At 42.1% G+C, this 18,185-nt stretch overlaps 2 protein-coding genes across 2 annotated transcripts in view; one reads left to right on the forward strand and one right to left on the reverse strand.

The window, feature by feature from the left end:
- The window catches only part of LOC126262303 (G-protein coupled receptor 143-like), a 167,667-nt gene extending 152,378 nt beyond the window's left edge, over window positions 1–15,289 (reverse strand). The window contains exon 1 of the mRNA XM_049958844.1: window positions 14,840–15,289. Within this exon, the coding sequence (XP_049814801.1) occupies window positions 14,840–14,989 (150 nt within the window). The 5' untranslated portion in view covers window positions 14,990–15,289. The remainder of the gene's footprint in view (window positions 1–14,839) is intronic.
- A 25-nt stretch (window positions 15,290–15,314) lies between these two features.
- Window positions 15,315–18,185, forward strand: part of LOC126262310 (ribonuclease P/MRP protein subunit POP5) — a 94,246-nt gene continuing 91,375 nt past the window's right edge. The window contains exon 1 of the mRNA XM_049958858.1: window positions 15,315–15,460. Coding sequence (XP_049814815.1) covers window positions 15,441–15,460 — 20 coding nt within the window. The 5' untranslated portion in view covers window positions 15,315–15,440. The remainder of the gene's footprint in view (window positions 15,461–18,185) is intronic.

Here is an 18,185-nt window from a genome sequence, read left to right on the forward strand (position 1 = left end):
CCCACTCATCGAGATACATGGGAATTTTGTGGGAGGAAGTGGCATGGTCACTACAGCAGTTGATGCAGCAGTGAGGAGGAGTGGACAATCACCCTGAGCATCCCTGCCACAGGTTACACATTTCACCTGTTGTTGACAGGATTCTCGAGTGTGGTTGTAACTGTGACACCGAGGTGGGTCCTCGAGATGGAAGAGGTAGCCATGTGTTAGCCATGTATGGCCAATGTGGAGCCGGCAGAGAACCACAGAGTCTCTGCGAGAGGCCTGCATGGAGGTCTTCCACACATTCATAGTCTCCTTAAGGGCAGGCAGTTTGTTGTGTGTAATGAGATTATGCCATTCTGCCTCCCAAAGCTGGAACACCTTGCGGCGTAATAATCATCGCAGGTCAGTTACAGGGATGCCAATCTCCAGAAGTGGTTTCCGTGTAGCCTGTTTGGCCAGCCTGTAGGCAAGGTCATTTCCTGGTATTCCGACTTGGCCTGGGGTCCACACAAACAGCAGTCAGTACAGAGAAGAAATAACTCGCCAGGGCAAGAGCGGATTCGCTCAAGAGCACGAGAAATGGCCGTCAGCTGACCTGGGCCACCTATGCGGTAGATGAACTGCCATGGGTGGGAAAAGAAGGTGGTAATTCAGATGATCAGGAGAACTATGAATGTGTGCAACGTAACACGTGAGCAGTTGTTCATGCCTAACCTTCAATGGAGGGACTCCGGTCTCCACCAGGACGCTGGTCAATGGACTCATCCTAAAAGCTCCTGTTACCAGTTGAACACCACAGTGGTGCGCTGGGTTAAGTAAACGCAACACTGAGGGCACCGCTGAACCATAAACCAGAATCCCATAGTCAAGGCAGGATTGAACACTGGCTCTGTAGAGCTGCAGCAGCATAGAGCGATCTGCACCCCAGTTGGTGTTGCTCGACAATGGAGGGCATTGAGGTGCTGCCAGCAGTTCCACTTCAGCTGACGAAGATCAGGAAGTCACATCAATCGGGCATAAAAAAATAGTCCTAAAAATTGATATGTCTCCACTACAGTGAGTGGATCATCATTAAGGTAAAGTTCTGCTTTCACATGAACGGTACGATGCCAACAGAAGTGCATGACACACGACTTCGAGGCTGAAAACTGGAAGCCGTGGGCTAGAGCCCATGACTACACATTGTGGATGGCTCCCTGTAGGCACTGCTCAGCAACACTGGTACTGGAGGAGCAGTACGAAATGCAGAAGTCGTCTGCATACAGAGAAGGTGAGACCAATGGCCCGACAGCTTCTGCTAAACTGTTAATGGCCACTAACAATAGAGATACACCCAGTACAGTGCCCTGCGAGACCCGATTCTCCTGGATATGGAGGGAACTAGGGGAGGCACCAACTTGGACACAGAAACTACGGAGCGATAGGAAATTTTGGGTAAAAATCGGGAGCGGGCCCCGGAGACCCCACTCATATAATGTGACAAGGATATGGTGTCGCCAGGTCATGCCGTAAGCTTTTCGCAAATCGAAAAAGACGGCAAAGATGTGTTGGCGTCTGGAAATGGCTGTTCGGATGGCAGACTCGATGGAAACTAGATTATCAACGGTAGAGTGACCCTGACAGAAACCGCCCTGGCATGGAGTCAGTAGGCCACTCAACTCCAGGACCCAACACAACTGACGAGTTACCATATGTTCTAACAGATTACAAAGAATGTTGATGAGGCTGATGGGCCGATAGCTATCTACAACAATGGGATTTTACTGGGTTTGAGCACTGGAATGATAGTGCTCTCCCGCCATTGTGATGGAAATATGCCATTGCACCAGGTCCGGTTGAAGATGAGGAAGAGATGTCAATTATAGTCGGATGAGAGATATTTGATCATCTGACTGTGGATCCGATCTGGCTGAGGAGCTGTGTCGGGGCAATGTGCAAGGACGTTGAGGAGCTCCCACTCTGTAAATGGAGCATTACAGAGTTCACTATGATGTTCAGTGAACGATAGGGCTTTCCTTTCCATCTGCCGTTTGAGGGTGAGAAATGCGGGGGGATAGTTCTCTAATGCGTAGGCTTGAGCATAGTGCTCAGCAAAGTGCTCGGCAATTACTTTTGCATCGGTAGACAGCACACCATTGATGCTAATGCAAGTAACACCTGTTGGGGTCTGGTACCCGCAAACACGTCTGACCTTCGTCCAGACTTGGGAAAGTGACGTACGGCTCCCAATGGTTGAGACGCACCTCTCCCCAACACGCCTGTTTCCGTCTTTTTATAACCTGGTGGACATGGGTATGGAGCCGTTTAAAAGCTATTAGGTGCTCTAGGAAAAGGTGCTGCTTATGTCGCTGTAGAACTCCCTGACACTCATTAATGGCCTCAGCGATTTTCGGCGACCACCAAGGTACTGTCTTTTGCCACTTTTGCCGGGGGCACCCTAAAGAACAAGGGATCGTGTTTTCCGCTGCAGAAATTATTGTTCTAGTGACCTGCTCAAGTACCACATCAATGGTATCATGTGGGGGAGATTCAACAGTGACTGCAGAAGTGAAAGCTTCCCAGTCTGGCTTGTTTAAAGCCCATCTTGGTAGACGTCTGCGTGAATGGCTCTGGGGGAGTGACAGGAAGATGGGAAAGTGGTCACTACCACACAAGTCATTGTGTAAAAATACTTGGCTTAGCTCAGCCAGGTGGTGGAAAAAACTGCAGCAATTCCACTGGAGGATGACATTACCATGAGGCTGGGAAGGCATGAAACATGCAACGAGGCAGGTTACGCTTCAGGATCACCTGCTGCCACCGATTGAGTATTTGCATCCATTCCTATTGTGGATGAGGCATCAGTGAGATCCAGGTCCTCAGGGGACGCTGAGATTTCCACCTCATCTGCAGATGCAGAACTGGTAGGGAGTGATGGTGTTGGGGTTACTGCAGGGTTGTTTTTCTTAGCAGACTTCTTTGTTTGCTTGCTCTCTTGCATCTCCTTAGGGGCTTGCTGGGAGGACTTCTCTGAACTAGCTTCATGCATGGAGGAAGAACATGAAGCTCTTCGTCCAGCAGCTTTTGGCTACTTTAGCCACCGCTGTGTCCGCTGTGGCATTAATGGAGACCTTGGGAGACCTTCCGCACGAGAGGAGCCGCAGGAGGCTGTTGCTTCTCTGGCTGGTGGGAGGGGACCAATGTCCCCTGAGTTTGGGGGGGGAGGGGGCCTTGCTCCCGAATTAGGTACTTTGGGAGCAACAGTAGATTTTCCCCCTACTACCAAGGGGGCAGATGTATTATGGAGGCCCGGAGGGCCCACTGTTCGTGGCACAGAGTGTGGTACGACTGGCACTTGTGATGCCGACGGTAAAGTAGCTGCAGCGTATGTGGAAGTCAACCGAACACGGTGTAATTGTTCAAATTTACGTTTAGCCTCTTGGTAAGTCAACCAGTCCAGAGTCTTGTACTCCATGATTTTCTGCTCCTTTTGGAGCACTGTGCAGTCTGGCGAGAAGCGGCAGTGCTGCTCTCCACAGTTGATACAAGTGGGAGGAGGCGCACAGGGAGTATCTGGATGCAGTGTACGTCTGCAGTCTCGACGTGGTGTACGAAGTGCAGCGGGAAGACGTGCCTGGATTTCCAGCACTTAAAGCACCACATAGAGGAAGGAACATATGGTTTAACATCACAGCGGTAAAACATCACCTTGACCTTTTCAGGCAATGAATCACCCTCAAAGGCCAAGATGAAGGCACCGGTAGCAACACTGTTGTCTTTGGGTCCCCTGTAAATGCGCCGGATGAAACGAACACCCCCGCTGTTCTAAATTGGCATGGAGCTCTTCGTCAGACTGCAAGAGGAGGTCGTGATGGAAAATAATACACTGGACCATATTGAGGCTTTTATTGGGAGTGACGGAAACAGTAATATCACCCAGCCGGTCACAAGCGAGTAACGCCAGGGACTGGGCTGGGGATGCTGTCTGAATCAAGATTGCACTGATTCTCATCTTTGACAGCACTGTCCCTTCCCCAAACTTGTCCTCAAGACGTTCAACAAAAAATTGAGGCTTCATAGGTAGAAAGGATTCCATTCTGCTACAGACTAAATACCAAGGCGAAGATGGCTCTCTTCTTTCTGTAGCCCTATGTTCCTTCCACGTTGTAGCGATGGAGGGAAACGATTTAGGGTCATATCTGTCAGCATTGTGCTCGATCTTGCCCTTCTTAGAGACTGCTGGTGTCATACGGTCACCAGCAAGAGATGACTTAGTCCACTTCATTGCGGACCATCTGCCCTGATGTCACTCACTCCGATTAGGGGCTCTCCCCACGGGTGCCACCCAGCCACAGCAAAGGCCACCTGGCATGATGGTTGTTGCTGGGAGTCCTGATGCCCCAGGAAGACAGGCATCTACTCCTTGGCATACGTGGGGAGTTAACAGCTCAGGCATCAGCAGTGGCAGTGCGATCCCTGTGTTGTCAGGGGGCTACCACCAAATGGGTACATGACGGTCCCTCCACAACAGACTGGCTACCGTGCTGGATATTAGGCGCAGAGAAATCCAATACTGTCATGGGAACGAAAGACAGGAGACAACGGAAGAAGATGACATACACTGGGAAGTGTCCTTGCCCAAATAGTTGAATTGCAGATGGAGATGCAAAGCCATGACAAGAGGTTCCAGATCGAATCTAAGCACACTATGGATAACTCATGCATCACATAAGGTGTCCTTCTCCGTATGGCCTGCACTTCTGCAGAATTTGGAAAGTGGCAGGTCAAACCATAAAATGGGACCTGAACTTACAGGACTGAAAAGTGTGAGGACCCCTTTTAGTCGCCACTTACGACAGGCAGGGATACCTCGGGCCTATTCTAAATCCTGGACCCACAGGGGAAGGAGTTCACAGGGCCAGTAAATTGCATCAACACCTTTCTGTGTAATAAACGGATTTACTACTGCGAAAGACTGACCACCTTCAGTACAGTAAACCACGAGGAAACATGGTGCAGCTGGGAGTCTTTGAATCATTAGCCTCATTCCGTTTACATTTCGTAGCCCGACTGTGAAGATGATTGCCTCATTATGAGAAAATCCTCCATGATTACCAGCATCTCCGAATGTGCACTCCTTCCAACAGGGGGCCCCTTTAGAAGAGGGGGCACCCGCTTTAGGTGACTGTTCACACCTCATGTCACATCTCCCAAACACCTGACAGAGGTATCAATTGGCAATTTGGGAAGGCAGCAGCTATGGCAATCAACCCTACCTGGGCCTAGCCTGTACCAGTGGGTACGTGTGAACTCTACTGTCGACACGGGGCTAGGAACTACGCGTTACCCAGTCACCCGTTATGCATCAGACACATGGGCTGACCTTCAGGAGTGCACAGGGAAAAGAAGAAGAAAAAGCTGAACCTCAAATGCCAAAGCAGAGGAAGGATAGGACAAGGCGTACGAAGAAAGAAAAAAGGATCGAAAAAAGAGAGGTGAGACTGCTCCGATGTGAGGCACTGAAAATGCGGAGAACATTCCGAAAAACAGCCCAGACACGTTCCCCAAGGGAGGGGAGAAAGAACAGCAAGAGGACAGACATACAGCATGGAAGGGAAAAGATGCTGCCAAGGCTGGGGCCCCGTGGTAGCCAAGCACGAACCCGCCAAAGAGCGGTGAGCCCACTACTTATGCATAACAGAATGGATGACTACTCAACTACTAAAACAAGTGATGAGCAGCAGACAAAGGAAAAAGGAAAGATCACTTAGCTTTTGAACAAAGTACTTCTTCATTAGTAACATATAAACACATACTTACAGGTTGGTTGGTAAGGAAATGGAAGGCAAAAGATGTGGGAGATGCAGTTAAGAGACAGGAAAAGATGGGAAAGATCATGCTAGGGCAGAACAAGTGTATGTGTGTTGGAGCATACCAATGGACTGCTAGGAGGAATTATGAGAGAGAAAAAGTGTCAGCTGAAGGGTAAGGTGGACGATTCAGAGCAGGAAAATCAAATTAGGTTCAAATGGTGAACTAAGTCACTCAAGAGGCTTCTGTTATCCTTAATTACTCCTTTTCCATATTTTTCTTGGCAAAGGTATGGTAATGCCAACATAAGAGCACCTGGTCATCCAGGTTGGGGCAAGTATTCAGTACCAACAACCCTTTTATGCAAAAACAATTGTTCTGAATCTCTCACCCCTCAAAATAATTTAAGAAAGAACCCTCAATACATAATGCCAAATGAAAAATGGACTTGCGAATTGGTATATGGAATGCAAAGCATCTATGGAAACATGGGTGTATAAAAAGACTACAAAATGAATTAGAGGAGTATGATGCATAAATTGCTGCACTCCAACAAACAAGATTTCTTGGAGAATACTTACAGAACCTTGGGCAATACACTGTGTTCAATATGTGTAACAGCAAATTACAAATTGAAAAGCATGAATTTAGAACAGCATTTCTCATCACAAAAGAGTCATCATCTGTGTGGCAGTTAATGAGAGAATATGCTGTGTATGAGTGAAAGGTAGATGGTTCAATTTTTGTAGTGTCAATGTTCAGGCACCTACAAATGACAAAGAAGGCTGGGAGACTTGAATGCCAAAGTAGGAAAAGAGAAATGTTTGCAACCATTATAAATGAAAGTCTCCACGAGGAATGCAATGAAACTGGACTCAGAATGATCTTATTTTGTGAATAAGAAAGCATGAATATTAGAAGTAAGGTTTCCACACAAAGAGACATGGTATTTTTAGATGCAAAGACAGGAAACCAAACTGACCAGATATTAACCTCAAACAGGCACTCGAGTGCCATCAGTGACATTTGTATGTGTTGAAGAGCTGACATAGGCTCAGAACACAGCTTGATGGTTGCATCTATGGTAGTCAAATTGAAAACAAATCACAGAAAATACCATGAACACACAGTACAATACGAAGTTCAACCACTGTTAGACAATCGTGAAACTTGTCAGAATCAAGAGTAAAACTAAAGACATAAATGGATACATTACCAACAACGGAATGAATGAAGAACAAATTGCTCAATGGTCCATGCAAAATCATAGTAAATGCTAATATCACAGCCAGGAAGGTATGGCGGGAGGGGGGAATTGAACAGGGTTACAAGGAGAGACAGGAGGGAACAAGCAAGACTTTACAAAAAGGAGTGCAGTGTAAATACTATGATAATGACCAGAAAGAAAAATAACACCTGCAAAGAATATAACACTGTAAATCAACCACAGACAGCAACTCTTTACGGACATCAATGGTAACATTATTTGTGGATCATACAATGTATTTCTGACATAGGAAGACTTACTCAACTGTCCAAAAATGAAACAAACTGGAGGAAAACTGCCTTCGTGCAAATGACCCAACATACGAAAAGGTAACTAGCAGTTTGGAAAAACTGAAGAATCACGAAGTGACTGGAATTGACATAATACCAATGGAATTTCTGAAATGAAAAAATAATAACAGGATCCTTCTATGTTCCAATGGACTCATTTCCTGATGTAACCAAAACAGTTCACTTGTATGTAAATTTCCCAGTCATACTGTAACGACTGGTGGATAGTTTAATCATCCAACAATTAATCGGGAAAATTACAATCTTGTTAGCGGTGGGTGTGATTAGACATCCTGTGAAACTTTACTAAATGCCTTCTCTGAAAACTACCTAGAACAGATAGTTAGGAATCCCATTCATGGTGGCAATATATTGAATCTAATGGCAACAAATAGACCTGACCTCTTTGAGGATGTCCACATCGAAACTGGTGTTAGCAACTAAAACAATCAGAAAGATATATATGTTCAGTGAACTAGATAAAAAAAGTCAGTAATGTCTTTTCTCAATGAGGAACTTGAAACTTTCAGCACAGGTCAGGGGCATGTGGAGGAACTACTCTGGCTCACATTTAAAAGAATATTTGACCATGCACTGGATAGATATGTACCAAACAGAACAGTTCATAGGGGGGGAGGAGGGTGGGGAGGGGGAGTGGGGGGAATCTCCATGGTATACAGTTACTGCACAGAAACTTCAAAGGAAACAGAAATTACTACACAATAGAAGTAAAACAAAGTGTAGGACTACAGATAGAGAGAGATGCTGAGTTTGGCTATCAAGGGAGCAATATGTGATGCCTTCAATGACTGCTGTAGCAGATTCTGGACGTATGTAAAGGCTGTTAATGGCACCAAAGTTAGTGTCCAATCCTTAACAAATGAGACAAGAACTGAAATTGGGTAACAAAGCAAAAGCTGAAGTACTGAACTCGGTTTTCAAATGTTTCTTTACACAGGAAAACCCAGGACAATTGTCCCAATTTAATCCTCATACAACTGAAAAGATGAATTAAATAAGTATTAGTGCCAGTGCTGTTGAGGAATAGCTGAAATCATTAAAACTGAACAAAGCCCCAGGCCCTGTTGAAATCCCTGTCAGATTCTACTGTGAATTTGTGGCTGAGTTATGCCTTCTTCTCACTATAAATTATTGTAGATTCCTCAAACAAAAAAACTGTGCCCAGTTTATGGATAAAGGCACAGGTCACACCCCTGTACACGAAGGGTAGCAGAAGTGATCCACAAAACTACTGTCCTATATCCTTTATATTGATCTGCTGTAGAATTTTAGAACATATTCTGATCTCAAACATAATGATGTATCTTGAATAGAATGACCTCATCAATGCCAACCAGCATGGATTTCAAAAACATCAATCATGTGAAACCCAATTCGTACTTTTCTCACAAGACATACTGAAAGCTTTGGATCAAAGTAGTGAGGTAGATGCTGTATTTCTTGATTTCTGAAAAGCATTTGACTCAGTACCACACCTGTGCTTATTATCAAAAGCAATGGGGTATCAAGTGAAATATGTGACTGGCCTGAGAACTTTTTGGCAGAGGACACAGGATGTTATTTTGGATGGAGAGTCATTGTCAGATGAAGTAACACAGGGAAATGTGTTGGGACCCTTGCTGTTCATGTTGTATATTAATGATCTTGCAGGCAATATTAATAGTACAATCAGGCTTTTTGCAGATAATGCAGTGATCTATAATGAAGTACTGTCTGAAAGAAGCTGCATAAATATTCAGTCAGATCTTGATAAGATTTCAAAGTGGTGCAAATATTGGCAACTTGCTTTAAATGTTCAGAAATGTGCAATTGTGTACTTCACACACAAAAAAAAAAAAAAACACAATATCCTATGACTATAATGTCAATGAGTCACTGCTGAAATCAGTCAACTCAGACAAATACCTGGGTGTAGTATTTTGTAGGGATATGAAATGGGATGATCACATAGATGCAGTCTTGGGTAAAGCAGTGGTAGACTTGAGTTTATTGGTAGAATACTGGGGAAGTGCACTCAGTCTACAAAAGATACTGCTTACAAATCACTAGTGCAACCGGTTGTAGAGTACTGGTCAAGTGTGTGGGACGCATGCCAGATAGGACTAACAGGGAGTATTGCACATATACAAAGAAGAACAGCACGAATTGTCACAGTTTCGTTTAATCCATAGGAGTGTCTCACAGAGATACTGAAGGAACTGAAATGGCAGACTCTTGAAGTCAGACGTAAGCTATGCCAAGAAAGTCTATAAACAAAGTTTCAAAAAGCAGCTTTAAATGATTACTCTAGGAATATATCACAACCCCCTACATATAACTCACCACAGCGATCATGAGGATAAGATTAGAAGAATTACTACACATGCAGAGGCATTCAATCAATCATTCTTGCCGCGCGGGATTAGCCGAGTGGTCTAAGGCGCTGCAGTCATGGACTGTGCGGCTGGTCCCAGGGGAGGTTCGAGTCCTCCCTCAGGCATGGGTGTGTGTGTTTGTCCTTAGGATAATTTAGGTTAAGTAGTGTGTAAGCTTAGGGACTGATGACCTTAGCAGTTAAGTCCGATAAGATTTCACACACATTTGAACATTTTTTTCAATCATTCTTCCTGCTCTCCATACATGAACAGAACAGGAAGAAACCCTAATAACTGGTACAATGGGATGTACTCTCAGCCATGCACCTCACAGGGTTTGCAGATCATAGATATAGATGTGGAGATATGGCAGGAATTTCATGTGAATTTTTTTATCTTATTCTTATAATTTGATGACATGAAAAATACCAGATGAATGGAAGAAATTAATCATTGTCCCTACCAATAGGAAAGGAGATAAATGAAATGGTAGAAATTATAGCGTTTCTCTACTAGTCACAGCGTGCATAGTTTAGACATATACAATACTGAAAGACTCATGCCCTGCACCAGTGACATAATAGGGGACCACTAGAATGATTTTCACAAAAATTGATCAACAACAGCCATCATATTTTGCATAAAGACCATCAATGAGAAAGTATGGGAATGTAATAAAAACATTCATCGTCTGTTCATGGACTTTCAGAAGGCTTAAGATTCAGTGCAAGGAGAAACAGTGTGGGAAATCAAGACAAAATGGGAATCCCTAAGAAACTTGTCAGTCTGGTCAAAATGTGTATGGAGAAGATGGTAAACAGAGTGACATACTGCAGCTCATTGTCGGACTGTTGTAAGAAAAAAATTGGACTGAAGCAAGGTGATACGCTATCCCCACTTATCTTCAACCCCGTCATGGGAAAATTAGTAGCAGAAATCAAATGAACAATAAATGGAAACATCACAGATAACGAACCAAATATGCTGGCTTATACAGATGGTACTGTTTTAGTAGGAAATAACAGCGGTGGAAGTGAAATGCTGTTCAAGGAACTAAATGAAACTGCTATGAAAATAGTTTTAAAAATTAATGAAGAAAAAATAGAATACATGATCATACAAAAGGAAAATGTGACTACAGAACAATAAGATGAACTTCACATAGAAAACTACACTCTCAGGAACACTCCTAACTTCAAATCCCTTGGTGTAAATTTAAATGACTGCCATAGAAGACAAGTCAGATACCAAATTAGGCTATGAAACACAAACAAAGTTTACTTTTTCCTTCAAACAAAAACTTCTATCCATCAAACTCCTGAACACGAAAATCAAGCTGAACACAAAACCAAGCTGAAATCTACAACAAAATCATCTGGCCAGTACTGCTGTATGGAGGAGAAATGTGGAGTGTGACCAAAAGACAACACCCAGTCTTAAAAAATTAAGGGCACAGAAAATTTTTTGGGTCAACATTTGAGAAAGCAACAGAAAGGTGGGTCTGCAGATCGGACTTAGTTTTTCAAACAGCACTCTACAGCATTTGCCCCTTAATTAGCTTGCAAGCAATCACAAATCTCTCGCCCAGCACAAAGTCCCAAGTGACTGGAAAAACTGCAGGTAACAGCTGTACACACAAAGGACAGAAGAATGGACCTGCAAAATTACAGACCAATGTCTCTAACATTGGTTAGCTGCAGAATCCTTGAAAAGTCGCTTGTGCGATACTCAGTTTGAGCTTTTCTCACATGATATGCTTTGAACTATGGGTGAAGAGCATCAGCCAGTTTGACATTTCTAAATTTACAGAAATCCGGTCATGAGAACTGACAACGGCCGGGAGGGCGATGCGCTGACCACATGAGCCTCCATATCTGCATCCAGTGACACCTACAGGCTGAGGATGACACGGTGATCGGTCAGTACCGTTAGGGTCATCCGAGACCTGTTCGGACTGAGTTTAGCTTTTAGTTTTCCAGAAAGCATTTGGCACGGTGCCCCATTACAGGCTTTTAAAGAAGGCATGAGCATATGGGATAGGTTCACAGATATGTGACTGAATCAAAGACTCCTTAAGTTACAGAATCCAATATGTTGTCCTCAACAGCGAGTGTTCGTCAGAGACAAGTGTATCATGAGGAATGCCCCAGGAAAGTGTGACAAGCCCACTATTATTCTTTGTACACACAAATGAGCTGGCAAACAGGGTGGGCAGCAATCTGTGATTGTAAGCTGATGACACTATGACGTGTAGATGATGAGTGAATATAGGAGGATACAAAATGATGTAGATAAAATTTCTAGTTGATATGATGAACAGCAGCTACCTCTAAATGTAGAAAAATGTAAGTTCATCTGGATGAGCAGAAAAAACAACACATAATGTTCGGATACAGCATTTGTAGTGTCCTGCTTGATGGAGTCACATCATTTAAATATCTGGGAGTAACACCGCAAAGTGATACAAAGTGGAATGAGGATGTGAGGACTGCGGTAGGAAAGGTGAATGGTCGACTTCAATTTGTTGGGAGAACTCTAGGAAACTGTGCTTCATCTGTACAGTAGACCGCCTATAGGATGATAGTGGGATCTATTCTTGAGTAGTGCTCTAGTGTTTGGGACTGTACCACATCACGTTAAGGGAAGACACTGATGCAATTCAGAGGTGGGCTGCCAGATTTGTTACTGGTATGGTCAAAAAACATTCAACTGTTATGGACATGTTTTAGGAACTCAAACGGAGATCCCTGGAGTGAAGGCGACATTCTATTCGAGGAACACTATTGAGAAAATTTAGAGAACTGGCATGTGAAGCTGACTGCAGAACGACTCTACTGGCTCCAACATACATTGCGCATAAGGATCATGAAGATACAAGAATTAGGGCTCATACATAGGCATACAGACAGTATTTTTTCCCCCTTGATCTAGTTGTTAATGGAACAGGAAAGAAAATGACTAATAGTGCTACAGGGTACCCTCCACCATGCACTGCACGGTGGGTTGCAGAGTATTTATGTAGATTTAGATGTAATTAAGATAGCCAATCAGTCTTCGATAGTGTACATTGTCAATGTAAGACATTACAACTGGCAGGCCGTTTTGTCAGAATGGATCCGTGTTGTCAGAATGGATCCTGGCAAAATAGTGTAGCACAAATATGACAGGGAGAGGGAAGCTTCAAGACCCTCTGCAGAGCCAAGAAGTAGATGGCAAAATGAGATGACCTCGGATTGAGGAACAATGGGTACCACTAGACTGAAGGAAGCAGCGTGAGGCAGGAGGAACTGGAAGCAGACAAGAGCAGTGCAGGATTGTCACTTCCAAAAGAAAATAATGGAGTGAGTGAGTATGAATATTAATAACCTGCACAAGAACCTCTGTGAAATTTGTTTTCCTCCAAAAGTCACTTTCATTGTGCTGATACAAGAAAAAAGTTATTTTAATTTATTTTTAGTCTAATTTGTCCTACATGAATTTTTATGACTCAGTAAACCAAATGAAGACTAGCAACAATGGAAAAAGTCAACAGCTAGGCAGAGGTAGATGTTCTCTGGATTATTACACTAGCAAGCACAGCATCTTCATATAATCATGAGACAACATCTAAAACAATTCCATCCATAAACGAATTTTTGTGTAACTTTTAAAGTGGTTAGTTAGTTACCTGCTATTCTTTTATCAAAATGATGTGGAACAAGTCGCTTTACAGTATGTGTATTCTAGTACATCATTAATGTAAATATTGATGAAAACATTGTTTTTTAGTCCTACACGTGCCAGTACACTTAAAACCCAGTATTTTAAAGGGTTACCAGTTTTTAAATAGAAATTCATCCAGGGAATAAGAGGAGATGTCCAGCAGAAATGATTTTAGGTTAGATTGAGAATTTGCTTTGATAGCTATCGGGTACTTTGCTTTATTGAGCAAACAATCAGAGATTTTTGTTGCTGCATATTGAACTCCTTTCTGAGCCACTGACAGCTTTAATAATGGCCAGTAAAGGTAATTTTTCCCCTCTAGTGCTGTAGGTATGGATCTCACTGTTCTCAAATTGTGATGGATAATTTATGAATAATTCCATCAGCAAATACATGTATTGTGACAGCGCAATTAATCATGAGGTATGCTACAAGGATACCTCATTATTTCCGTGGGTGAATATTGCATATTATACTTACAGCTCACTTTTGTGCAATTAATACTTTTGATCTAAATGGTGAGTTGTCAGAGAAAATTAATTTCGTATGACATTACTGAGTGAAATATGCAAACTATGCCAGGAGGTTAATTCATTTGTGCCCAAGATTAGCAATTATATGGAAATCAAAAGTAGCCGACTTTAATTGTTTGAGGAGCTCTGAAAAATGCCTTGTCCAGTTCAAATTTTCATAAATATGTACACAAAAAAATTTTGAGCATAAATAGACAATGACTTCTGCTCATAGGTATATGTATTTTGGAGAAAATTGTATAAAACAGTACTGCTGGATACAGACAAGTGCCAAAATCACATGTGTTAATTGTAAATCTTATCTGCCACTTGATACACAATTTTAATCACAAACTGCACTTAATAAGGAATGGCACTTAATGCAGCAAAATAAAATTCTGCATGTGCAAAAGCAGATATATTAACTTTAAGTTCTTATAACTCCTAAATATTAATATATAAAATGAATTCCATAGGATGCATATTAAAGTATGGTGCATCATAAACAAGGGGTTCTATCGATGAAAATGGAGTGGGTGATTGAAAATACACTTGCCAAGTTTGCATATACCGTACAAAATACATTACAGAATGTTTTAAAAAGATCTTACTACAACATATGTAAAACATTGGCAGAAAAGAACTATGTACGATTTTAAAAACTTTTTGATGCCACGGCTAGAAATGAGAGAGGACTGCGTTTGATTGTCTTTCAATGATTGCGAAGTACTTCAGAAGCTGTTCAAAAGGATCAATTAAAAAAAAAAAAAAAAAAAAAGAGGTAGCCCTATGCCACATTTGAAGTGCGACATTGTTGCAAGGGCACTGTTATAAACAATAAGTAGGTACAGTTTTCTGCCAGTTTTAACATTTGAAAATATCATACGGCAGTTAGGACGGCAATGTTAATGTTTATACCTGATATATTGCTCCAAAGATGCCAATTAAGGAAGAAAATAAACAGACTGAATTGTACGTATTGGTATTGAATTCATACATAATAGCCACTGATCTGTCAGTCGAATTCTGTTGGTGGCAACATAGCGTCTGAATTGTAGGATCGGCCATTTTACTACATAAATATAGATTATTTACTGCGGTTAAACAAACGCGCTCGGAAACAAAACCCTACAACATCGTTACATAACATCTGGTTAATTGAAACAGGTGCCACAAGCTGCTTGACAGGTATTACACAGGTATCGATCATTATCTCGCGCCCACAGAGAGAATGTACTCGTTTGAAGAACTTCATAATTCCAGCTTTTGTTCTTAATTCCCCTCAAGTTCGATTTCAAGAACAGCGGAGCACGCCAGGCATTTCAGTCTCCACACTTTCTTTATGAAACGAAATGAATCCCAAGCTGTATGCTCCGTAACTTTAAATAACGACGATGTAGTGGATATCTCGACTAATTTCTCTCTCGATTATGTAACTGTCGATAACGACAAGATCTCAAATCGATTGTAATGTTTGTAAACTGACGTGTGCCGCTATACTCAATATATACATACAAGCATGGTTCGTTTCAAGAACAGGTAAGGCGTGTTCGGTATGAAGTTGTACCGGTTCATTTGCTTTGAAATATTGATACGGTGTTTCAGTTTAGTTTATTGGCTATTGCGCAGCATATTTCCTCTGTTTGCAAATACAGTTATTAAGTTGTAAGCCAAATGGATTGCAGATGTACGTCATGAGAAGAATAAAACCCAATCACAATATATACAACACAAGTGTGGTGACAGATATTTCTCTCGCGGAAAAAAAAAAAAAAAAAAAAAAAATAGACACAAATACCAAAATCTTATGTATGTTAAAATTGTGCGAAAGACAAATTGTTGTATCCCTTTTGGACTCAAAACGGCCTGTGTGTAAAATAAAAATAACTAAATTAGATATTACTGTCGTTCAACAGTTACAGCAATAGACAACGTCAAGGTACAAGTGTATATAAATATACACTGTGTATACAAAACGGATTAGTTCATAAAAACAAAAACTACAATAAATTTCAACAAATTGCCAATAAAGTACAATGTTTGACCTAAAAAATTTGAACAAAGCATCTTGCTTCATTAAATTTATTAACTGAGTAAAGAGGATTAATGGATAACTAACTGTACAGACTATGCGTAATTAAGCCAAATGGAGCTTCTACCCATTCTTTAGGCAGTTTGTTGCACATTTTCATACCCATCGCTCCATAGCTGTTCAATGATTTAGATAATCTACAGTAAAGACTGTCAGTATGTCTTTTAGTTCTTGTGCCATGAAAGGTCAAATCCTGTTAAAGTTGGTGTTCCGATAAGCTATTCTTTGTAAGCAAGAGAACGCTGTAAATGTAGAAGTTTATTACAATTAATATTTCTAGGTCAGTAAACAATGGTTTTCAGTGGGCAAGTTTTTCTAAGTCTGTAATAATCCTAATAAGTTTCTTTTGAAGCACCAAATATCCTGAACGTAAAAGTCCATACAATATAATGCTGTGAAAAATAGCAAACTAGGCTGATCTTACGTAAATCAAAGATAAACAATTTTTTAACAAGGACACAACTGTAGAAAACCTTGCCCTAACGTACTCATATTGTGGATTGCAGGACAATTTACTAACAGTGATAATATCTAAAAAGTTACACTGGTGAAACAATCTTCAACTGCGAGATCACTCAAACTAAATACAGTTTGTTAAGTTTTACTCTCATTGAGCAGGAATCCATTAGCATGAAACCAGATTGATACTTCTGATAGGGTGTCTTTAGTCATAGCTCGAAGAGTGTGAAAGTCTCCACTGATAGTGAAAAATTGGTTTTATCGGTGTACAGAATGGAGTGAGAATTTATATAAAATGACAAATCATTTGTCATTGTTGTTGCGGTCTTTAGTCCTGAGACTGGTTTCATGCAGTTCTCCACACTATTCTATCCTGTGCAAGCTGCTTCTTCTCTAAGTAACTTACTGTAACCTACACCCTTCTGAACCTGCTCAGTGTATTCATTTCTTGGTCTCCCTCTACGGTTTTTACCCTCCACGCTTCCCTCCAAATCTAAATTGGTGATCCCTTGATGCCTCAGAACGTGTCCTACCAACCAATTCCTTCTCCTAGTCAAGTTATGCCACAAATTCCTCTTCTCCCCAGTTCTGTTCAGTACCTCCTTATTAGTTATGTGATCTACCTGTCTAATCTTCAGGACTCATATGTAGCACCACATTTTGAAAGCTTCTATTCTCTTCTTGCCTAAACTATTTATTGACCATGTTTCACTTCTGTACATGGCTACACTCCATACAAGTACTTTCAGAAAAGACTTCCTGACACTTAAATCTATACTTGATGTTAACAAATTTCTCTTCTTCAGAAACGCTTTGCTGCCTGTGATGGAATTAAGTCATCAGCAAACCTCATTATTTTTATTTCTTCTCCATGGATTGTAATTCTTGCTCCAAATTTTTCTTTTGTTTCTTTTACTGCTTGCTCAATATACAGATTGAATCACATTGGGGATAGGCTACAACACTCTCTCACTCCTTTCTCAACCACTGCATCCCTTTCATGCCCCCCCACCCCAGGGGACTCATGGTCCTTTCACGTATACGTGTGTGGCGAGCATGGGCCCCTGAGGTATTACAGCCTCCCTTCTTTCCCGGACAGCATTTCCTTTCCCTTCCCCTCCTTTCCTGTCCTTGCTCCTTCCCCTTCACCCTCTCCTCTCCCTCTCTTGGTGTGCTTGTTTATGTTGGCCCCACTATCTTCCTGGTTATGTTGGCTTTGCAATTTGGTTTTGTTGTGCAATTACCTCATCCTTTTGGCATTCTCTGGTCCCCCTCTGGAGTTCGACCTTCATTACTAAATTTCTGATCTGTAGTGTGAGCCATTTGGGGAAGAGCACCTTACCTAATGTCTCCGACATGTGCCCTCCTAGTTCCTTCCACCTTTTCCTTCACTTTGTTGTCTGATGCTAGGGTGCATAGCCAACATGGTAGCCAGCCTGTGTGGTGGGGTCGATATGTACCCTTTTGGTTCAGCCCCCTGAAAACACAAGGATCACATTTCTGATACCTGAGCTGTGACCTCCTCATGTAAGCCTAGGAGTGGTTACTTGTCGTCCTGGAGCATCGAAAATCCCGGCAATGGCCGCTGTGGCAGGTGGCTCTTGCTGTAGCTGGGTTGCACCTGTGGGAAGAGCCCCTGATCAGAGTGGATGCTATCAGGGCAGACACTATGCAAATGAAATTCATATGGATCAAGAAATCTGGCTGTTCTTT

Source organism: Schistocerca nitens, chromosome 1 (assembly GCF_023898315.1).
Source record: "Schistocerca nitens isolate TAMUIC-IGC-003100 chromosome 1, iqSchNite1.1, whole genome shotgun sequence".
In the NCBI taxonomy this organism is placed as follows: domain Eukaryota; kingdom Metazoa; phylum Arthropoda; class Insecta; order Orthoptera; family Acrididae; genus Schistocerca; species Schistocerca nitens.